At 46.2% G+C, this 24,145-nt stretch overlaps 2 protein-coding genes across 2 annotated transcripts in view; one reads left to right on the top strand and one right to left on the bottom strand.

Annotated features, from left to right (window-relative positions):
* The window catches only part of ABCC3 (ATP-binding cassette, sub-family C (CFTR/MRP), member 3), a 67,663-nt gene extending 52,082 nt beyond the window's left edge, over positions 1 to 15,581 (top strand). The window contains exons 24-31 of the mRNA XM_006889461.1: positions 505 to 704; positions 875 to 1,001; positions 2,164 to 2,265; positions 7,285 to 7,431; positions 7,588 to 7,746; positions 8,296 to 8,462; positions 13,068 to 13,262; positions 15,473 to 15,581. Coding sequence (XP_006889523.1) covers positions 505 to 704; positions 875 to 1,001; positions 2,164 to 2,265; positions 7,285 to 7,431; positions 7,588 to 7,746; positions 8,296 to 8,462; positions 13,068 to 13,262; positions 15,473 to 15,581 — 1,206 coding nt within the window. The remainder of the gene's footprint in view (positions 1 to 504; positions 705 to 874; positions 1,002 to 2,163; positions 2,266 to 7,284; positions 7,432 to 7,587; positions 7,747 to 8,295; positions 8,463 to 13,067; positions 13,263 to 15,472) is intronic.
* A 4,214-nt stretch (positions 15,582 to 19,795) lies between these two features.
* ANKRD40 (ankyrin repeat domain 40) overlaps positions 19,796 to 24,145 on the bottom strand; it is a 10,699-nt gene continuing 6,349 nt past the window's right edge. The window contains exons 4-5 of the mRNA XM_006889286.1: positions 20,859 to 21,040; positions 19,796 to 19,942 (exon numbers count right to left, since the gene is read on the bottom strand). Of these exons, the coding sequence (XP_006889348.1) occupies positions 19,796 to 19,942; positions 20,859 to 21,040 (329 nt within the window). The remainder of the gene's footprint in view (positions 19,943 to 20,858; positions 21,041 to 24,145) is intronic.

Here is a 24,145-nt window from a genome sequence, read left to right as displayed (position 1 = left end):
AAGTCCTCCTCACTTTCAGCAAGAAAGGTTGTGTTATCTACATGGTTTAAAATCAGGAAAGGTATGTGTGAGGGCTGTCTCCTCTCTCCCTATCTATTCAATCTGTACACTGAGAAAATCATTCGAGAAGCTGGTCTTTATGAAGAAGATGGTGGCATTAGATTAGAGGAAGATCCAACAACCTGCATTATTCAGATAAAACAACCTTGCTTGCTGAAAGTGAAGAGGACTTGAAGCCCACGCTCCAGACTTGGTTGTGTTGTTAGGAAAGGCTATTCCTTGGAGAGGGACATCATTCTTGGAAAGGTCAGTGAAAGGAAAATCCATAATCAGATGAACTGACAAAGTGACTGCTGCAATGGGCTCGAGTGTCAGGAACTGTGAGGATGGCACGGGATAGGCCAGGATTCAGATCTGTCCATAGGGTTGCTATGAGTCATGCTCCACTCAATGCACATAACAACATTAACAACCCCCACAAGCTCTTTTTCTCTTGCTTGTCAGCGCTTCTATGTGGCCACCTCAAGACAACTGAAACGGCTAGAATCAGTCAGCCGCTCACCCATTTACTCCCACTTTTCTGAGACGGTGGCTGGTGCCAGTGTCATTCGGGCCTATGGCCGAATCCAGGACTTCATAACTGTCAGTGGTGCTAAGGTGGACATCAACCAGAAGAGCTGCTACGCCTACATCATCTCCAACCGGTCAGAAGCCGCCTTTCTCTTCTCTTACCCTCTCTCCTCCAAGACCTTTCCCCATGATCTTTGTTGGAAGGGCTCCCCGGGTTCTGGATTCCACCCCTCCTTCTCCCTAATCAGAAGCCTGCTTCCTTCCTGCTCCCACTCCATAATCTTCCTTGTCTGGTCCTCCTCAGGTGGCTGGGGATCCGAGTGGAATTTGTGGGCAACTGTGTTGTGCTGTTTGCTGCTTTCTTTGCTGTGATTGGGAGGAGCAGCCTGAGCCCTGGACTGGTGGGACTTTCTGTGTCCTACGCCCTGCAGGTAGGTAGGAGCTTGGGAGCCAGGGCAGGTCCACCACTAAGGTAGTGGCCACACCGGTGTCACAAGCATTCTCTGAGGGCCTCTCTCCCTGTTATGAACACCTGCCCCAGGTTCTGCTCTCAAAGGGCTCACAGTTGAGGGTGAGTAGGCACTGGCACCCTTAGGGACCACAAATGCAGAGTGAATAGGACTTGGTAGAAGGAGGAGCAAAATGCTGTGAGAACCCAGAGTCATCTCTCTGCGTGGGGTGTTGGAGAAATGGCCTCAAAGAACAAGCAAAACCTGCCCTGGCTGTTGGTAAGGCATACAAAGGCACCTGGCAGAGACCAAGCGATGAGTTCATTGACCTGTAGAGAAGGTTCAGGTAGGCAACCCGGCCACACACTTGTGCAGGCGGTCAGGCAGCCTGGGCTGTACAGGAACGACTCCCTGCAAGGGAGCTCTGGTGGCCTGGTGGTGAGAAGCTGCGCTGCAATCCTGAAGGTGCGTGATTTGAATCCACCAGAAGCTCTTCTGGAGAAGGAGGGACAATCTCCTTCTGTGCCAGTCAGATCCAATTTTATGGTACGCAACAAGGGGGGATAAAAAGAATGCTTCCCTGCAAATGAGATTCTTTCAAAGTCAATCACATTTTCAGTGTCTCAGGTGGCTGGAGCCTGAGTGCTTTAATAAATAAGTAACCATCCAGGCCAGCATCCTCTAACCTAATGCATGTGTGAATCACTCAGAGATTCTGGTAAAATACAAAGTCTAACTCAGGAAGCCTGGCGTAGATTCGCATTCCTATCAAGAACTCCTTAGTATCCAAAGAGTGGTCCACAAAGCAGCTATACCCTGATCAGCATCACCCGGGAACTTGTTAGGAATGAAGACTCTCAGGTCTCACCCTGTCTGTTGAATCACGAGCTGCATTTTAATAAGAATCCCCGAGGAGTGAGATGCATATTAAGTTTATGAAACGCTGGGCTAAGTGGTTCTTGGTTAGGTTTGAGTCATCACTGCTGACACCCAGCTGTGTTAGAGCACCAGATGACCACCTGTGGGCCTGTAGATGGGAGCATGGACCGAGGGATGTGGGTCCAGCCCAGAATCATTGTGGGGGTGGGGGGGAACAGGGTAAGCTGAGAGCTCTTCCTTCACGTGACCCCATCCTTTCGGCCAGGTGACATTTGCTCTGAACTGGATGGTACGAATGATGTCAGACTTGGAGTCTAACATTGTGGCTGTGGAGAGAGTCAAGGAGTACTCTAAGACGGAGACTGAAGTAGGTACCTGGGTGACAGCTGGCATGAATCTGGAATCCCTGGGGAAAAGGACCAGGTGGCCCACCATCCCTACACCCCAAGGCAAGCCATTCAGTCAGCTCTTCATTCACTCATCCAGCCACTCACCAACCCCCAGTGAACATCAACCAGGTCCAGCTCCATGCCCACATATAAAAAATGTTCAGAGCTGAGCAACACAGAATCTGCCTTCAAGCAGATTCTGACTTAATGGGAGAGGTAAGGCATACTGAGGGCTCTGCAGTGGGTGGCGCCAACTCAGGGTTGGTGCACCCCAAGGAGGCAGGAAAGGAGGGGATCACTCAGCAGAGGTGGTCTGAAAGGCCAGCTGAAATTTGAAGGATAGGCAGGTTTTGATAAAGGAGGTAAAATGGTCGAGTGAGTCAGGGTGGAGCAGAGTTCAGGGTGGCTGAAAGAGCACTGGGGAAATAAGAGGCAATCTGCTTTTCTGCACTAACCTACTTCCCATAGCTGCACCCAGGACCTCTTCATGCCAGAGGGCCACAGTGTCTCTGAGATATCAGTGCTGGATGTACCACTGTGATACCTACTGCTGCTACCTGTCCCTCCCAATCCAGGTCCTCCTCTGTTACAGTGCTTTATTCTCATGGTGAGCCCCAAACCAGAGACCCCACCTTTGTCTTTCTTAACCCAGTCCTCCTGGCTTCACCAGCCTTCCATCTTGCCAGATTCTAAGTTCCATCCACACGAATGCCCCCAACTCCTTTCCTCTTGTCTCTCACTTGTGCTCCCCTAAAAAGCCCCAAGCCCAGATGAGCCTGCCTATCTGTCACACTCTTCCTGCCTGCCCTGAGCACCCATAACACTGCTGGAGAAAAATCACTGGTGTTAGCGTCAAATATCATGACACCATCACAGCTGGGCATTCCTACCTGGCCTTCTCGACAAGTACGTGTCCCCACTTTCCAAGAGAGCTGCTGCGGACATTCTCTCTCCTCAAACCCCCACATCTCCTTCCCCTTTGCACTCAGATTTGGACTTTACTTGCCATTTAATGAGGAAAAATATCATAAAGGGACCTCTCCAAAGTACTCAAGAGCAACGGTGTCTCTTTGGAGACGAAGGTGCGCCTGATACAGGCCATGGACTGCCAAGAAAACAAACAGATTCATCCTAGAGAGGGTTAAATCAGGCTACTCCTTGGAGGCAAAGATTCTGGGGCTTCGTCTGACATACTTTGGACATGTTGCAAGGAGAGACAGGTCTTTGGAGAGGGACATCATGCTGGGTAGAGTAGAGGGACAGCACAGGAGGGGAAGACCCTCTATGAAGTGGATTGATTCAGTGACTGGGGTAATCGGAATGGGTGTGTCAGAGGCAGTGCGATTGGTACAGGATAGAGCAGGGTTTAGGGCTGTTGTACATAGGGTCGCTATGAGTCGCAAACAACTCGATGGCACATAACAACAACAACAACATCATAAAATGTGAACTCTGGCAACCCTCCTGCCTCTGAAACCCTTCAGCCTGCCTGAATTATCTTCACTTCTAGGAGGAAATGTCCTTCCTCGTTTCAGAGTCCAGGTTCTGCTTTTTCTCATTGCCACTCAAGGCCTTGACTTCCTCAGTTGTATTCTCAAACTCCGGGATCACACCCTTCTCTTGGGTGATTCTTATCTATCTGCAAACATATGTGATTGTATCTCTCATTCTAAACAAACAACCCCCCGCCCCTCCCTTACCCTTACCTTATATCCCATGCCAGCTACTGCCCCGTCCTCTCTGCTCCTTGCTTATGGACGGGAATGCTAGATAGTTAGACTCTGCATCTTCGTGTCCCTGTGAGCCTTGTACAGTTGTAGGAGGAGACACAGAATCAACAAATAAAGACCTTCCTTTTTATGTAAGAAGGTGCTGATACTCAGGGATGAGAAATCCTTGGTGCTGCTGCACGGAAGACCACCTGGAGGAGGTGATAACTCTAAGTCAAGTTCTGATGGAGATGAAGGCACAAGACAGAAGGATAATGGGGAAAGGGACATTCCAGCTGAGCGATAGCCAGTGTTTCGTTCCCTTCCCCTCATCTGCCCGTTCCAGTCTGGTTTCTGTTGCCACTGAAAGTGTTCTCCAGTGACTTCCCAGGTCTTAAAACCAGGAGATGGTTTTCCATCGTCACTTCAGCCAGCCCCTCAGTGGTGTTCAGATAGCATGACTCCTTCCTCTTTTTAGACCCCTCTATCTCATGGCCCCTGTGACCCTTGCTCTTGCCTGGCCAGTTGACCTTCATGACAGGCTCCCCTACCCCAGGCCCACCATTCCTCCTGGTGTAACTTCTCATCCCTGTGGCCTCCACCTCCCCAGGCACCACCCACCATCACTTCCCCTTTTGGGGACTTCAGGCTCCCCATCTCCATGTCGGCTATTACTAACCGCTGTCAGGTCAGCCCCTGAGCACCTGCACGATGGGATGGGATCGTTCTGCCACTCCGGGCTTTCTCTGTTAAAAATGTAGTTTCTTTTTGTTCTTGTGGAGACTATATACAGCAGAATATAAACCAGTTCAACAATTCAATGTGTATGATGTAGTGACATTGTTATGTTCAAGTTGTGTAACCAACCATCTTTACTCTCCTTTTCCAGATTGTTCCCTCCCATCTCCATACACTCATCACCTTCCAAGTCCCCTATCTCATCTTTTGAGTTGTGTTTGTCAATTTGATTCTGTATAAGAAGTTCTTAAAAGAGCCCAATGTTCAAGATAGATATTCTTGACTAGTTAAACTATGATTTGGTCAAAAGGAAATATTTTAGGTTTATGGTTTAAAGATCATCTCAGAGCAGTGGCTTTGGGTATTCATCCTGCTCAAGTACATCCACAAACTCTGTATTCCATGAAGTTTTAAAACTCTGGTTTTTATTTCCTCCATTTTGACCAGGATTCATCTATAAAATCTGTGAACAAAACATTCAGTAATTAAAAACAAAACCCAAAACCAAAAGCATTCAGTAATGCTGCATAGGGTTTTCATTGGCCCATATTTTTTTGGAAGTAGATCATCAGGCCTTTTTTTTGCCCTGGTCTGTCTTAGTCTGGAAATTGCTGCAACCTGGACAAACCTCCACTGACACACAAATCTATGAGGTGCTCTGACCAGGAATTGAACCCAGGTCTCTTGCATGGAAGGCAAGAGAATCTTACCACTAAACCATAACCGTCCCCATTCTTCATATCTACCATTCCACTTGCCCTCTCTCTAGATGTATAATCCTCTCTTCCTACCCTAAAATTTCCACCCTCCACGTCACTACCTTCTCTTTTCTCAGACACCTCCTTTCGAGACAGCAGTCTGCACCTCTTTCCCGCTTTGACTGCTGGCTGTCTAGCATCCTGGCCTTGAAGTGTAGAGCTGGTACATGGGTATGACTTCTGCCTTCACACAGGACCCTGCTCTTCGAAGGACCTCTGGCCTTAGAAAGGCCTCACGCTAGGTTTAATGCCTTGCTGTTGCTACCTTGTAATTCTTAATACTTTTTGAACAAAAGTCCTCAGATTTTCATTTTGCACTGGACCCTGAAAATTATATAGCTGGTGCTGCCTTGAGGTCATCACCATCTCATGCCCAGATTATAGCCAACAGTCCAACTAATCTCCCTGTTTCCACTATCCCTCCCCTCTCCCAGTCTGTATTCCTCAACGCAGTCAAAGGGAATCTTTAAAAACACATCAAATCACATTGCTGTGCTGTGCATAGCATTGCAACATCTCTGCATCTTGCTCAAGGTAAAAAACAAACAAGCAAATAAAATCCTTTGCACCTTAAAATGTCCTTCAAGGTCCTATATGATAACATCACTAATTACCTCACTCTCCTCCCTCCTACCTCTCTCTTGTTCTTCCTGAGTTCACAGGAGTATCTGTACTGGCTGTTTGCTCTGCCTAGAATATCCTTCCCCGTTGTAGCCACACTTGCTTGTGCTCTCACCTCCTTCAGGAGATATTGACTCAAATACCACCTCCTCCAGGAAGCCTTTCCTGACCACCCTGCACAGACCAACAGAATTAAGCGTCTCTCATCCCTGTGTGCTCATCCCGTGGGCACATCACCTAGAGATGTGCTTATTGCTGATGGTGTGCCTCTTCCTACTAACTGTCTTGTTCCCATCATGCCCCCTGGGCCTGGCACAGAATAACTAATCAATAAGAAAGAATAGAGAGCAGACCAAGGAATCCCATCCAGGAGACCCCTTAATAAAGCTGCTTTAGCTTAAAAAAAAAAAAGGAATGAATGAATGAATAGAGAAAGGAGTGCTGGCAGGGACAGGGAATCTCAGGAACATGGAACACAAGGAGGAAGCAGAGGGGCACAAGAGAGACATTTCTGAGAAGCCATTGAGGAATAAAGGATTTATTAAATTGCAAGATTGGATCACAGAGGTGCCCTAGGGACCACAGTGGGTAAAGATTTTTTTTTTAAGCTAAAATTTTATTGATCACCTGACCTCCATTAGCTCATACTCAGATAAATAGACTACATTGATATTTTGTGTCTCCTGGAATTAGTGTCAATTCAGAGCCAGTAATCCCTGAAGTGTCTGAGTATTTTTACCTACTCTTGAAAAAGGCTATAGATCCCTTAGGAGAAGGCTGGGAGAAATGTGTTTAAGCCCACTGCTGCAGTCACCATGTCAGTCCATCTTGTCAAGGCTCTTATCCGTCTCTGACCTTCCACCCTTACAAACATAATGTCCCCTCCTGAAAACGTGCCTAAAATATGTAGGAGAAAGTCCTACACTCCTTCACCTCTAAGGAGAGTGCTGGCTGTATTTCTTCTAAGACAGAGTTGTTTATTCTTTCTGCAGACCAAGGTATATTTCAATACCCTAATTGAAAGGCATTGAGTGTTCTTCAGTCTTTGAACTGACATTCTTATTCTTTAACAAGTCACAGTGGGTAAAGATTAAGGATCCACAGGCTGAACATGGGAGAGGGCCAGCCTGGGAAGGAGGTGTCATGTTAATGTGGAATCTCTTGTGTTCAGGCTCCCTGGGTGATAGAGGGCAGCCGCCCCCCACAGGGCTGGCCCTCACGTGGTGAGGTGGAATTCCGGAATTACGCGGTGCGCTACCGGCAAGGCCTGGACCTGGTGCTGAAGGACCTGAGTTTGTGCGTGCGGGGTGGTGAGAAGGTACGATGGGATGGGTCGGCCAGTGTGTGCCTGTGCTGGGAAGATGTGGCCACAGACCTCAGAGGGAGCCTGGATCCAGGTCAGTCCTCTGCTTGGCCTCCTTTCCTCAATTCTCCTCAGCCTCTCACTGACTGACCACTTGCACACTTTCTGCAGGTGGGGATTGTGGGGCGCACAGGGGCCGGCAAATCATCCATGACACTCTGCCTGTTCCGTATCCTGGAGGCGGCCACTGGGGAGATCCGCATTGACGGCCTCAATGTGGCGGACATTGGGCTTCACGACCTGCGTTCTCAGCTGACCATCATCCCTCAGGTTGGAACCCCTCATGGGCTGCCCCATGGAGGGTGGGTCCTGGAGGGTGGGCCCATTTCTATATCCGAAGCTTGAAGACAGAGGCAGGACACAGCACCAAGAATCCTGTGGCAGATCTGGAAGGGGCAGATGTGTGGTGTCCTGGTGGGACCCATAACACCTGGGACAGTAAGTGGGACAAGACCACAGGAGCCATCTTCAAACACCCCATCTGCTAGGACTTTCTGCCTTATTCTCTTTTTTTGAACAACTTAGAATTAGATTTCACTTTTTTGAGCTCCTCTTGGGTATTTTTTTTTCTGCCGACTGGACACTTTGGACTGAGATTAGTGACTCTGGTCTGACTTTAGCGGAAGAGTTTGTGATTGGCAAAGCCAAGCCTTATCACTTCCCTGCAGGCAATTTCCTATCTGTTTGGACAACGCCTAGAAGGGTTTGGGACAGCCTGGGGAAAAGCGACCTCTATCCTCCCTTGTGCATCAGTCCTGGGGCCCCTGGCGCCTTCTGGTGCCTGAGCTCCCTTCTTCTGGGGCCTGGCTGTGTCCCCAGGACCCCATCCTGTTCTCAGGGACCCTGCGGATGAACCTGGACCCCTTCAGCAATTACTCAGATGAAGACTTGTGGCAGGCCCTGGAGCTGGCCCATCTGAGCACGTTTGTGAGCTCCCAGCCAGAAGGCCTGGACTTCCCCTGCTCAGAGGGCGGGGAGAATCTCAGGTAACAGCTGGGTGTTGGGCATTGTGCTGTTGTTGGTAGGTGCCCTCAAGACAAAGATAACTCATAGCAATAAAAGGGGGATGGGGGGGGGTGTCTTGTTTTATACTCTCCTGATTCGAGTGCACTGTGAACCCAAAGGATGGTGGTTCGAATCCACCACCTGCCCCATGGGACAAAGACAGGCAATCTCAGTGTGATTTCCAGCCTCTGAAAACCTGCTAAAGGTTCGATAGCAATGAGTTCTAATACTAGGCACCACTTCATTGACTCCTCATACAAGCCATAGATGGTCCATGGTTCCATGTCACAGATGAAGAAACTGACGCTGAACATATGGAGCCAGTAAGAGGAAGGATTTAGCCAATATTGCTTTAGAAAATCACAGCCATTTTCCAAGATGGATACAGTCTGACCTGAGGTTGAGGATGCCTTTCTTGGCTCCTCTCCAGAACTGGCCTAGACATCCCTGGTTTTATATTTTGAACTTAGAGCATTAGGGATGGTCCAGAGCTACTTCTTACTGACTCTAAAACCTTGGATGTCCATGCTTGTGTTAGCTAGGTGATTTGGAGCAAGTGGGTTAATCTGACTGTCCCTAAAATGTAAATAATAATGGTCAATGTTCCTTAACATTTTGCTATCCAAAAATAATGCAACATAGCTATATATATAATTAAAATTATTTCTAGTTGTCACATTTTTTCAAAAAGTGAAAAGAAACAGAGGAAAATATATTTTATATAGTAAGTATGCTATAACATACTTTAATAATGGAACATAAATATTTTAGAAATCTAATATACTTCATACTTAGATTAATTAGAAAGTCTATTTAATTTAGCCAGATACATCCAAACTACATTAATTTCAAAGAGTACAGTGGTTAAATACTCATTTGTTAACCAAAAGTTAGGTAGTTCAAACCCATCACCTGCTTCTCAGAAGAGGTATGTGCCAGTCTGCTTCTTGAAAGATTTAAAGCCTTGGCGCTCTGATGGCCTAGTGGCAAGAAGCTGCACTGCAATCCCTAAGGCTGCTCTGCTGGAGAAGGATTTGCAGTCTCCTCCCATGCAATTAATTGCCTCTGAAAACCTGCTGGACGGTCAGCTATGAGTTGGTTCTGACTCGACAATAGACAAAAATTACATCCCTGGAAACCCTCTGGAGCAGATCTACTCTGTCCTATGGGGGTATTATCAATCAGAATGGACTTGATGTCAAGGGTGTGGGCTCATTTCAAAACATAATCAATATTAAAATTATTAGAGATATGTTATCTTTTTTTGGTTTTTCAAAATTCATTTTAATGAAAGGTTACAGAGACTTAGGGTTTCCAAACATTCATTGGTGCACTTTTCTCCCTGTCATGCCCTCCCCCCTAATTTGTTCTTCTCTTTGAAAAGTAAAATTCTTTCATTGTTATTCAGTCCCTCCCCCCAAGTCCACTCCACTGTGCAACCTTCATTCTGGACTCCTTTCATGACAATAATACCTAATCATATATCCCTTTTAAATAGTTCTCTCCCTCATCTGTTTCAATGCAGTATACATTCTTTATCCCCTCTTTCTCAGTCTTCCCTCAACCCAGATGTCAGTCCTGTTTTACAACAGTGGCCCTATGCAATATTTGTCCTTTTGTGTCTGAAATAGTTCACTCAACATAATATACTCCAGGGTCATCCATTTTGCATATTTTATGAATTCCTTGTTTTTCAATGCAGCATAGTATTCCATTGTGTAAATATACCACAGCTTCTCTATCCACTTGATGGGCCTCTTGGGTTGTTTCCAACTCTTTGCTATTATGAACAAAGGTGTAATAAACATGGGTGTGCATATATCTGCTTGGGTGGCAGTTAGGGTTTCTTTGGGGTATATTCCCAGTAGTAGAATTACTGGGTCAAATGGTATCTCTATTTGCAACTTTTTGAGAAAGCACCATACAGCCTTCCATAGTGGTTGCACCTAGAGATATGTTATCTTTTGTATATGAACTTTGGGTGCAGCACATGTCCATCTGGATAAGTCACATTCGGATGTTCAGTAGCCATGGCTGTCATAGTGGACAGTGCAGTCATACCTAGGGAGAGGATGGACACTATTTAGCCTGGCTAAATATTGGCGGCGATGATGATGATGATGATGATGATGATGATGATGATGATGTTCTGTCTGTGCTCCTGGAACCTCCCCAGACATCAAAAAACAACAGCAGCACTAATTAAATGACCATTTGCATGTTTTCTCCACTTAGCCTCCCTGTCCCGTTTAAGGCTTATTGTAATCCTGTGGAGGCAGAATGAGCCTCAGAAGTAACAGATTCAAGGCCCATAGTCGCCGAGCTAGCAGAGACAGGGTAGGGAGACTTTTATGCAAACCTGTAGCTCAGTCCCCTCCCCCACTTCTCCATGCACGAGTGGGACTGTCGACCACCCCAGGTAGCCTCTCCAGGCAGAAATGACATAATCACATCAGAGGTGACTGGTGAACAGGCATGGCCTCACCAGACCCCACACCTCCTAACATTTTTTCCATCTGCTCCCCTATGCTTGCTTATTATCAGCAAGCTGGATAGAACATTGCCCTCACACACACACACACACACACACACACACCCTCAGGATCGGAGACAGAAATTGTCTTCCTTCTTCTCACTGAGCTCGTCGCCACTTCAAGGATAGTCGCCTCCCTGTTCCAATCCCACCATAAATCAGCGCTGAATTCAATGTGGTGGTTCATTCTGTTGCCAGAGCTTTCATCAGTTGCGGGAATGGGCCAGGGAGTAAGCCTGGCCTTCGCTCCTGTGGTAGTGACTCACCCCTTTGGAAAGGGCTGAGGTATTTGTCCTTGGGTGTGGGGGTTCAAAGGCCTCCGAGGTTGAGAACACTGCCTTGCCTTGTCCACAGGCTTTGGCCTCTAAGATGGGAAGGGTAAGGGAGTGCACCCTGGCCCTCCTCCACCTCCCCAGTGACCAGACACAGGGGCTCCCCAGCTTGTTCTTTGCCCTGCCCTCTCTGGTCTCTGTTCTCTATGGGGAGGGGAGTGAATGATGATCTAAACTGTCTACAAGGCACAGCAAGATGGCACAGCGAGGTGTGTATATGCAGGTGCTCAGGAACGGCCACTTAACCATGTTCGTGTCGTGAAGAGCTGTTGAGTTGATTTATGCTCGTAGCAACCCCATATGACAGGATAGAGCTGCCTGTAGGGTTTTCTCGGCTGTAATCTTTCTGGAAGCATCTCATTAGGCCTTTCTGCTGCAGAACTGTTGCATTGATTTGGACGTCTAATCTCTCAGTCTGAGAGATTAGTCTCTGAGCACTTACCCTTTAGCACCCCGAGGCTCCTTGAGGATTATAAAAAGAGCAAGGACAGCATGGGGATGGCCACATCTGACCTCTGCTAACTCCACAAGGGGAGACTGCTCCCATCAACAACATCGACAACATGAAACCAACTTCTATGGAGTCAGACGTCTCCCACCTCCCATCCCTATTTCTAATTGCAGTACTAATCCTACTGCCCTGATGGAGCTGAAATGCATTGCAATAGCTATGAAGACCACTCAGAAACATACTCATGGTTATGGGGCTTATGGGGTGATTTAACAGGCTACAAGTCAGGCTGGCAACAGAATAGTTTCTCAGGGCAACTTCTGAAGTGTGCTTGCAGGCTCTTCAGCCTTCAGCCTTGCAGCCTTAGCCCAGAGTTATAAAGCTCCCTTAGTCCTGCCAATTAGGGTGTCCTCCCCCCAATATTCCAGCAAGCTTAACCAGAAGTCAAGGCTTGGCCAGAAGCCTTGACTTCTGGTTCTATGGGGTGGCAGTCCCAGGTCAGCAGTGTCTCACTTTGGGTCTCTGGTTCTCTGCTGTGGCTGCCGCTATGCTCTTGTAGGTCTGACTGGCATAATCAACAGTAATTTCTCAGCTTTTGATGATGTAGGTGGGGCACATGCTTTCAGGACAGGCAGAGTTGAGGCAACTGGATCAGGTTAGAAGTAATGTCCCAGGAGAGTTGAGAAAAGAGAGTAAACTTTCCAGATGCAATCTTCTTTATAGGGCCCCTGGGGTATAGACCATGCCCTCGGGGGCAGGGGGTGGATACTAAAGGTGACAATTTGAGTCTTGCCTTCTGGTAGGATGGAGCCTCAGGTTGTATCCGTTCTATCTTCACATTTCTTCTTGGCCATGTGGCAAGGCCAAAGACAATGGTCTAGAAAATTAATTTTGAGCAATAGATTCAGAATACCACAAGCATGTTCAGACTAGGTGTAAATGAGGTGAAGCAGAGAAAGGTGGCATTTGCTGAAGAGCAAGGGTGAAGAAATAGCAAAGGAAGTCAAGCGTGCAGGGGCCAAAAACAAGCCTAGGGGATATGACGATGTTATAGAGCCCTCATGCTGCTCACAAAGCTCATCATCATCCCTGCGGTATCCACACCTCATTCTGGGTTTCAGGGAGGCAGGGCTATGGTGGAAACGGGAGAGGTTGCACACAAAGTCAGGCCTGGGCCATGGGGAAGGAGTGGAAGCAAAAGCAGTTTAGGATCAGGGCTTGAGGGAGGTCGGGGGCTCCAAGACACAAATGCTTGCTTTCTCATTCTCAGTGTTGGCCAGCGGCAGCTTGTGTGCCTGGCCCGAGCCCTGCTCCGCAAAAGCCGAATCCTCGTTTTAGACGAAGCCACGGCCGCCATTGATCTGGAGACCGATGACCTCATCCAGGCCACCATCCGCACTCAGTTTGAGGCCTGTACCGTGCTGACCATCGCTCACAGGCTCAACACCATCATGGACTACACCAGGTGGGCTTGGGCACCAAGTTATTGGGGACCTTGTGAGGTTACCTACGCTGTGGTGGAGGAGGACAGATCAGGGTTGGCCAAGCAGGAGTGACCTCATGGGACTTGAGGGGAATGGGAGACAGAGTGGGATTTTCCAGGTAAGGATTAGAAGCTGAAGAAAGTGGAGCCACTTGGGTAGGCATAGGGGGGTACAGTGATGTTTTGGGGAGCACTCGAGACACTTTGGGGTTACCAACATGCGGGCATGGGCACACTGGGACTCGCCAGACATTGTGAATCAGGCACAGGCCACCACCACCCTGCTGCCTATTAATGAGACAAACTTTCCTTCCGAGACCCAGCATTTCCTGAGCATCTAGTTCGAGAATTTCCACATACCCAGTGCTCACAGCCTCATCATTCCATTTGTACCTCATTCCCATCCTGTGAGTAAGAACCCTCCTGGTGCCAGAGTTAAGCACTTGACCTCTGACCAAGAGAATGGTGGTTTGAATTACCGGCCACTCCTCCGGATAAAGATCTGACAGTCTGCTTCCATAAAGATCAATCTGCTGCCATTGAGATTCCGAGTTACAGTGGCTCCATGGGCTTCACTGTGACTCTACAGGCCTCACAGTGGGCCTGCAGGGCAGAGTAGAACGGCCCTTTGGGGTTTCTAGGCCTATAAACCTGGGAGTATGTGGTCTTCCTTCCACAGAGTAACTGGGAGGTTCAGACTACAGGTAATTTGGTTAGGAGCTGGGCACTGCACCACCAGGGCCGTGGCAACCCTACAGGACAGTTTTACTCTGACTTACCAGGTGACCATGAGTCAAAAGTGACTTGATGGGCAAATGTTGGTCTTTTTTTTTTTATAATTTTTTAAATTAATTTTAATGAAAATTTACAGAGACTTTGGATTTCCATTCATTCATTGTTGTACTTTTCTCCCTGCCCACCTCTCCCCTGCCCCCAATACACTCTTCTCTTTGAAAAGTAAAAGAAAAGTTCCCCACTGTTTTACAATCCCTCCCCCCAGGTCCACTCCACTATGCAGCTTTCATTCTGGACCTCTGTCATGACAATAATACCTAATCACATATCCCTTCTAAACATTTTTCTCCCTCATCTGTTTCAATGCAGTATACATTATTTATCCCATCTTTCTCAGTCTCCCCCCAAACCCGATGTCAGTCCTTTCTACAACAGTGGCACTATGCAGTATTTGTCCCTTTGTGACTGAGATATTTCACTCAGCATAATGTCTTCCCAGGTCACCTATTTTGAGTAATATTGCATGTTGGTCTTTTTTAAAAAACAAAGCTACCCTTGTGGGGTGGGTGTGATCATACTATTTCACAGACAAGGAAGTGACTTAGAGAAAACACATGATCCTTGGGGTCCCCACATTGGGGATCAGAAAGATCTGGTCTCAGGACTATCTGTTACTATTGCAATTTATGCAGACGAATGAGGATGCATGAAGCTGAAGTGGGAGGAAGATGGAGCAGAGGGGGAACAGGTTCTCTGTGGTAGCCTTTGGGGACCAGGAATAAGTACTCCATCCTAACTCTAAGTAATGTTCTCAGAAGGCGAGCAGTGAGGGGAGAGGTGCAGGGGAGGAGGGAGGTAGGCTTGGGATGGCCTTTCTCATTCTCTCGCCCCACCCCACGGAGCCAGTCTGTTAGCTCTGCACCAGGTGGGCCCTGTGTTTGCTTGGCAGGAGTTTCTAATCGCTGGCCCACGTCTGACCATGGGGGGCAGAGACCCACTGTCAGCGTCAGCCAGATTGGCAGCTGCAGCCCCAGATTCTGACGCTGGGCCTCGCTGCAGCCTGGTTTCCCGCCGAGCCTTTGTGAGCTGGTACAAAGCAGATGGAAGTGTGCAGGGCCCAGCACTCAGGCCCGTGGCTCCCTGCGTACAACCAGCCCCAAGCCCCGTGACCCCAGAGAAGGGAAGGGCTCATTAGGGAAGGTTTTCCGAGCACCAACTAGCAAAGATGAATAGATCCATGTGTTTGATCCCAGAAACCGCCTCGTTTGCCAGGAAAGCAAAGGTAGCGGCTAAAATAACCAGCCTCACAGGCATGCACATGCGGTGTGGCGGCTGGGTTGACTGAAGTGGGTGGGTTGGCATGTCACTGTGGGCCCTGAGCGTCCCTCGATAGGCAGGTCCAGCCTATGCAACCAGATCTGAGCTGATGGTGACCTGAGCGTTCTTCTTCTTTCTAGGGTCCTGGTTCTGGACAAGGGAACAATAGCTGAATTTGATTCTCCAGCCAACCTAATTGCAGCAAGAGGCATCTTCTATGGGATGGCGAAAGATGCTGGACTGGCCTAAAACATGTCCTCCTGGCCATCCCTGACTTTCACCGGGAAGAGAAATGACACCAAGTGTGTCTGCAGAATGGACTTGGTGGCAAATCCTGGGGGCAGTTGTTCGACTTTGACCCCAGTAAAGTAATACTTTAGATGAGGAAGTGAGTCCAACGGGTGACGCTAATTAAGAGGCAGGGCCCAAACTTGGCTCCACGGACCTCCTGATTCCTAGTCTAGTGTTATTTCCACACCACATTGTTCTCAATCATTTTATGGGGCAATCTCCTTCCCTGGTCTGATTTTTTTTTCATATTTTCTAATGTGGTTTTTTTTAAAAAAAAAAATAAAATAAAGCTTTCCTCCTGAAATAGAAGACTGCCAGAACAGGCCACTCCTAAGAACTGAGCCCTGTACTTGGAGGTGCTGCCTAGAATCCATTAGAAATGGACACCGATGAAATAAAGTGATGTGCTCAACAGTATATACATGCTAATGGAGGCTCTGTACAGTTTTTTGGGGTTAGGACCTTTGGGGGATGCAGGAAGAAAGTGGAGGCGGCAGACTGTACGTCCATGTGCATGGCTGCAGCTATCTACAAACTACAGCCCCAAAAGCTTTTGGCTGGAAACGTGTCTTCCCAATCAGAAATGACTGGGTAATTGCCAGTCATTCTGGAGTAGCTGTGCAGAGAAAGGTGAGGAATAAAGCCCCTGAAATCTGACCTAAGGCCACTGGGGAGAGCTGCTGAGTTTGTCACCTTTCAGACCACGGGGCTGAGAATGTGGTGCTTTGTTTCCTCACTCCTGTAGGAGTCTATTCCAGACGGTCCCCATAACCGTTGCAGCCTCTCAGCCAGCCATTCATCTTCCTCAGCCCAGCCAGAGCGGAATGTGCCAGCTCGCAGAGCCCAGAGGCCACCACCTGCCCTGGCGGCTGCCGGCCAACTAGGGAGATGCGAGGCGGTGACTGAAATGTGCATTGAGTAGCCATCAGAGTTCATTTTCTGCAGGTCAGAGTTCACCTGACACAAGGCCTCTGGGATTTGGAATGGCTCTCTTCTCTTTGTTACCTTACTGTTTTCCGGTTCCTCTGCATCTTTCATTTCCTGCACCTTTGATTCTGTGGATGCTGTGATTTGTTTGTGGGTGATTTCCTCCCAATCTCTACCCTAAATGGTCAGCGGCAGGCATGGAGATGGTTCCTTTGATCTGGTTTTTCTATATGTTCCAGGTCGGCCTGTGCTGCAGGACCATTTATTAAAGGTTAATCACATCCCCATCCCCCCAGGCAGGCTGTTTCCACCCAGGATGTTTATGAGTATATGCAAGAAGATTTCCATCCTGTGATAAAGCAAGTATGAAGGCACAAATGCCCAAATTATGCTGCCTCTCCTTGGTGCTAAGAAAAGGTCTTTGCTATGCTCTCTGATTTATTAGGCCAATTTGGCACGACGTCTGCTTTGTGAGACTCTGGCTGCCCTAAACCAAGAGAAACGCAGATTCACTCGGCAGCTAAGGATCTGAAGGTGTAAGGCTGTATTTCCTCTCCTATCTCCGGAGTTTACTTCTATGCTCATTGCAGCTCTGACAGGAGCCGACAGCCCAAAGGAGAGGCTCAGTTGTGTAAAGTAAATAGGATAATCAGAAAATGTGGTTAATAGGGGATGACCTCCATCTAGCTAGCTCAGCTTCTCAGGGGAAACAAAGCTGACTGCTGTGAACTGGGAGAAAAGATGCCACACAAAATATCCATCTCTATGTGCTAGTGACAGGGAGTGAGTGTGGCGGCGGCGGCAGCAGCAGCAGCAGCGGGATGCAGGCAGCTCAGGTGATAAACAGACCAAGAGCATCTTACTCAGGGGCTGTGGGCCCCTTTGAACCGCCTCCAGCTGACTCTAGTGCTGTTTAGGACACCAAAATACAAGGATGTGGCCTTGATTAGTTAATATTTAATTTTAATAACACTTGTTATGTTTGAACAGTCAGCAATGCATAAAGAGAAAATCGGTGAATGTTTACACACAGTATGAACACATGCTTTAAATATGCAGTGGGGGAGGAGGGGTGAATTCACAGTTAACAAAGCTAAAAAAAATTCTTGTTATAAATTACACAAAGCATATAAAAATATTTCTCTGAATGCATAGATTAAGACTTTAAACTCACCTACCAACAAGGGTGCAGTCTAACCCCACTGCTGCACGCAGGAGCCAGTCGACAACAGAGGACTGTATAAAGGAGATGAGACACCAGTGTCGGGCAGAGCTACCTCAGGCCTAGCTCTCCCCTGAGACACTCAGCCCCCGACTCACTTGTTTCTGAGCCTGAGAACTGCCCTAGAGGGACCAGGCTACCCTTCAATAGCTCATCTCTCAGGTAGAGGCCTCTAGTGTTTCTGCGAATCTCTGCTTAATCTGGATGGTTGCAGAAATATGAAACCCAGTTAACTCAGACATGAATTAATACTGAATTTATTTCCCCCAGGATAGAACTAGCTTTAATTCTATCGATAACTTTTCTCAAGGCAAAGAAGTGGGGGGAAGGCTAGTGCCTCTAGGTCAAATGGCTTCTGATTGGCTGAAACACAAGGGAGTTTTCTGTCCTTAAAGCGCTTAGAGAAAAGGGGCCTAAGTCACCTTCACTTTATTCAAGGGTGAGAAAGTCATCATCAGTAATTGGTGGAATACAATTAAGTCACTAAACAGAGTGACTCCATGAATTTGGCCTCGAAACACATTTCCACCTCATCTCAGCATTTAGGCAGCAGCAGGAGGCCATTATCTGAGCACAACATTCTCTTTCATTGACATCTTCTGCACGTTCTCACTTAACTGTAGTGTTCCAATAAAATTAAGTTAACACAGTTAGGAAGTTCAGTTTCTTTGGAAACTATAGGCACTATGGGGAAGAAGCTTCTTAAGACAGCAGGGATGCTCCTCCACAGCCGGCGCAGAGCCCCGCTTGCCTGTGTGTCTAAGTGTGCTAATTCTTAACTCCAAAGCTAAGCTGTTTGCTTCAACAAGACAGGGGCTTTTCAGTTAACATTAAAGACACTGAAGAAAAAGGAGAATCCATTCTTTTAAAAATTATCCTATCATGCTCAAGAGTTTAATCAGGTTGTTTTTGTTTTTCCATTTACTTCAGAATAAAGTCTGGTAGACTCACAGTTGACTGTGTTAAGTTCATTTGGGGTGGGGAGGGCAAGGGGAGCAAGGACCCCCCGATCAAACAATTTGTTTACAAAAACAACAGATTTCAGAGTTGTGTAAAAATCTTAATAATTTCAAAATAATCTTTATCTTTGATACAAAAATAAAGACACTAACTCCTTTAGCTCCATTTCCTGCAATAACCTTTAAAATATCAACAGATTCAGTCTCAAAAATGACTTTTCATTTCTAGTGGAAAAGGAAAGTGGAGAACACGACCAGCAAGGCTTTGTGCTCTTCTTGTCTGGTGCAATTAAACATATCGAGAGATGGCAGGCATCGCTTCAGAGTGGAGGGGCTGCCCGGGAAGGAAGCATCCGAGAGCCCTCTAGTGACCACGAAGGGGAGTCAATGTGGTGACGACTAGGCAAAGGCAGATTAGACCCGGAGAAGCAAGCATGAGTGTGAGCGGAAAAAGTGGGGGGAGGGAGGCTCTTTTGGTTAACAGCCTATTTACAATTAGGTAACTGTATTCTTAAATACTTTAAACCTGAGTAACATTTATAAATATGTTATATGAAACCTCACAGCTACAAGACATACTAAAATTCCTTTGTCCAGTACCCAGTTTTCCTCTCTGGTTAGTTCACATTTCAGGAGTTGTGAGCATGCAACACCACAGACAGAGCATTTCAGCCCTTTGGATGCACTGTCAAGAGGAGACTCAGAATAGGCTCAGCTCTCGTCTTCTGCTGAGACAGCTCTCTCACATGCTACACGTAAAGCCCTCAGGATATAGAAACCTTCGCCTTCTGCCTCTCCAGACCACTTCTCAGCTGTTCAAACTTCAAGCGATAGGTTTATTGTGCACCAAGAGGCTTGGAAAAATGGCACCACTGCTTGGGGAGGTAAGGGGCTTCCTACCGCGGCAGACGGTGTTAGTGTACACTACGCAGTGGCACCCAGGCCATCCCGGGAAGCCAAGGCAGAACTGGAGAATACTAGCCTTGATGTAGATCAATGGCCTGTCCTTGGCCCAGAGGTGACACTCGCTGTCACAGTCCTCAGTGATAAAAGTCCCTGCTGTATCAGTAAGTCAGTTTTGAAGCTCTCCTGTTGTAGCAAGGCCTTTCAGTCAGTGTGGATGCAGCATTTCGAAACAGAAAATTATTTTCACTTATCATTAGAACCAGTTCTAGCTCTTGGAAATCTTGGAGTCGGGCAACATCTTTGTCCTAAAACAAAAGGAGGTTAAACATTAAAAGGAGTCATCTGACTCCACATGTTGGATGTGCCCAGTTGCCATTAGTATTGACTCATTTTAAAACTTAAAAGCAAAAAACCAAGGGGAAAACCCCCATTCCTGTGGCACAGATAAATCCGTGACCATCCAGGACAGTCCCCACAGACTGAGTTAGGCTGGGATGGTGGAAGCCCTGAGCAGCAGCTGCTACAGACTGAGCACATGTTGAAGAGGGAGGCAATGCTTCAGGGGCCCAGTGAAGCTAGAAGCCTGACGGGCCAGATGTTCAAGGAACCCAGGGACATCAGAGGGGCTGCACATGTATTTATGTGGGTTTGCTGTGGCTTAATTTGGTCCTTATTCTATAAAGCATAAGACACTAAATATTGCACTAATCTTTATAGTTATTCAGATAGGTATTTGTTTATAGACAAGTTTCAGATATTCAGTAAAATATCTGAAAATAAGTGCATGTCAATGGCTATTCCCAAAATTCTCTTCAGGTATCCTATCTCTCTCCCAAGTGTCAGGGTCTCTCTAGCCACAGTCAAAACTCCCTGCCAGTAAAAAAGCAACAAAAAACACCCCAACTCCCTGCCATCAAGTGTGTTTCAGCTCACAGCAACCTTCTGTCAGGCTTCTGAGGCTATAAAAACGGAACCAGGTGGAGACTATCCATCTCTCCCCTTCAGAGCTGCTCATGGATTTGAACCACTGGTGAGGCACTGTCAGAGCAGGTAGAAGGCAAGACTGAACTGACTGCTCAACTCTGGTAAACCACGCTTTGCGGCCTTCCTAGTCCTTCCTCCTTTCTTCAATTGTGACTCACATTATTTGGATTAGAGGAGGAGTCCAGGTGTTCTCCATCCATGCAGAAAGTCCACTCATGCTTCACAGAGCTTTCTTACCTTTCTTACCAGGGTATTGGGTAACTTTCTGATCTTCTCCACTTGATCTGGATTAACGCCCAGCTCACAGCAACTCACTCTGAGCAATTCCTGGTAGGTGAGCTCTTGCCGGTCCAGTTCAATTTCAATGAAATCATTTTCTCGAAGAGATGGGTTCTGAATCCTTACCTTGAGTACCAGTTCTAGAGAGACAAAGAAAAAGAATGTTGATAAATGGTTCCGGCATGACAACAGCGCATGTAATTTAAGATCTTTTCAGAAGGTGTTAACACTTAATCCTGTCCCCACACTGAGTGCTGATATTACCCAATGAGCAAGCAGACATAGCAGCAGGGTTTTCTGAGCCCCCACCTGGCTCTGCTGGGCAGTCTTCTGAACCCTATCCCTATATCTAAGACAGTAGTACACAAATAAAAATGAGGATGGGCCAGGACCTGTCCCAGTGTGTAGATGGGTCATTTACTTCCACTGCTGGAACTAAGGAGGAAAAAGCTTAAGAATGGGTTTGGGTTTAAATTACATATAAATCGGGGAAGGAGAAGAATGTTAGGAAAAAAGAAAGGGCAAGATATGTACATGAATTACTCTAAAAAGATTAACAGAGACATAAAAATATTTAGGAAATATTAAGCTCTGCGCAACAAAAGAAGGAAAAAAACCACCCACACCTATTAATACAAATTTAAATCTATGATTCAAACACTGGAGACACTAATAAGAGAGGTCTACTACTCCTGGGCCTGAGACCTAAGCAGCTTGCCCTTTTCTTCTGAATCTGGCTCCCAAGATAGTCCAAGCCAATCATCTATATGCATTTAGCAATTCTGTTTTGCTCTTTATGTAAGTGGCAGTCAGAGCACTCCAGGCCATTGTTATCAGCACCTATATTAGCAGGCCCTCAACAACAGTAAGAATTTATTCTAGGAAAAAGTAAAATGTAAGACTAGACTGTAACATGTGATGTTGGTTTGGAATGGGAGGTATGAAACTTTGAAGCTTAAATATACATAGTGTATAAAAGACATGATTAAACAGCTACAAAAAGACAGTATGTTATATGTAAACATGATAGAGATACATATTTGTTTGCTTGTATATTTACTTCCTGCCTGTCCTCTGAGAGGATATGACACACTAGAAGAAATGACATACTGTGACAATGCACACACCTAATGCCCACATCTTCATTTCTGAATATAATTCTTCATTGGGAAAAATCAAGGGTCTTAGAGAAATACCTGATTCCAGGGCTAGGGCTGAGGAAGATACACCAGACCTCAGAGAAACTCTGAGCATGATGGAGATATTAAAGGGATCCAGAATTAGCTTGAAGGGGAGCCATCCCACTGGCCAAATTTAAGATAATGTGAACATCAAAATAATGATAGGGATTATAATCTGTTGACTAAAGGAAGACTCTATGACTCCATACTGATATAAATGGAAGGAAAAGGAAAACCTTCTTTACAGTAGAATACCAATAATAATGCAGAAGAAATGATAAAAAATTCTATTCTACAAATTAACTGGTTGGGACTTTGATCCAGATTAAAGGTGATTTCACATTATAACCTTAACGGTATGTGTGATCCTGGATTAGATTTGGGACAGTGGTGAAGGGTCCAGAGGGCGGGGGAAGGATACCTATTATTGTGTGGGAGGGGAAGCATTATTAAAAGAATTGGCAAAATTTAAATATGTCTACAACCAGGAGAAGAAAAATAGATGAATGGGATCTTCTAAGAATCAAATCCCTATGCACATCCAAAAACTTCTCCAACAGGGTAAAAAGGGAAGCCACAGACTGGGAAAAAGTATTTGGTAATGACATGTTAGATAAGGGACTTATATCTAGAATTTATAAAATACTTGAGCACCATAACAAGATAAAGGTAAATAATCCAATTGAAAAATGGGCACAGGATATGAACAGACACTTCACCAGAGAAGACATTCAGATGGCTAACAAGCACATGAAGAAATGTTCAAAATCCCTAGCTCTAAGAGAGATGCAAATCAAACAACTAGGAGATATCATCTCACCCCAGTCAGAATAGCAAAATTTAACAGAACAGCAAGCAACAAATGCTAGTGAGGTTGTGGAGAAACTGGAACCCTTATTCACTGTTGGTGGGAGTGTAAAATGGTACAACCACTGTAGAAGGCGGTATGGCGCTTTCTCAAAAAGTTGCAAATAGAGATACCATTTGGCCCAGCAATTCCACTACTGGGAACATACTCTAAAGAAACCATAACTGACATCCAAGCAGATATATGCACACCTATGTTTATCGCAGCTCTGTTCACAATAGCAAGGAGTTGGAAACAACCTAAGTGCCCATCAAAAAACAAATGGATAGAGAAGCTGTGGTATATTCACACAATGGAATACTATGCTGCATTGAAAATCAAGGAACTCATGCAATATTATTCAAAATGGGTGAGCCTGGAGGACATTACGTTGAGTGAAATATCTCAGTCACAGAGGGATAAATACTGTATGGTGCCACTGTTGTAGAATGGGACTGACATCAGGTTGGGGTAAGACTGAGAAAAACTGGATAAATTATGTATACTGCATTGAAACAGATGAGGGAGAGAATAGTTTAAAAGCAATGTATGATAGGGTATTATGGTTATCACAAGAGTCCAGAATCAAGGTTGCATAGTGGAGTGTACTCAGTGTGGTGAGTGGGGGGTGTAGGGGGATTGTATACCAATGAAAGAATTTTTCTCTTACTTTTCAAAGAGAGGAGCAAACTGGGGGAGGGAGGGGTGGGCGAGGAGAAAAGTGCGACAATGAATGACTGGAAATCCAAAATCTCTGTAAATGTTCATTAAAAAGAAAAGAAAATTTAAATATGAACTGGGGATTAGACAACAGTATTCTATCAAGCTTTCATTTCTTCAATTTTAAAAGTGCTGCCTATAAATAGAACATCTTTTTTCTTATTAAGTATTTTGGAGCAAAAGAGTAAAAAGTATACAATTTATGAATCTGCATAGAGTTCCTTAGATTATTCTTGTAACATTTCTGTAAGTTTATAATTATACCCAAATATATAAATATTACCCCCCTCTTCCTAGCCACACACATCACCAAAAAAGAGCAAGAGGAGAAGCCCTGGACCTCGAGGACTGTCAGTCGTCTGCCCAGATGCAGAGGCAGTTTGTGTTGCCGAGGGTTGTTGCTGTTGTTGTTATGTGCCGTCGAGTCGTTATGCGACTCATAGCGACCCTATGTACAACAGCCCTAAACCGTGCTCTATCCTGTGCCAATCTCATTG

Source organism: Elephantulus edwardii, unplaced genomic scaffold, assembly GCF_000299155.1.
Source record: "Elephantulus edwardii isolate Elephantulus edwardi_28Jun2011 unplaced genomic scaffold, EleEdw1.0 scaffold00077, whole genome shotgun sequence".
In the NCBI taxonomy this organism is placed as follows: Eukaryota; Metazoa; Chordata; class Mammalia; order Macroscelidea; family Macroscelididae; genus Elephantulus; species Elephantulus edwardii.
This window is presented reverse-complemented; position numbering and strand designations above follow the sequence as displayed.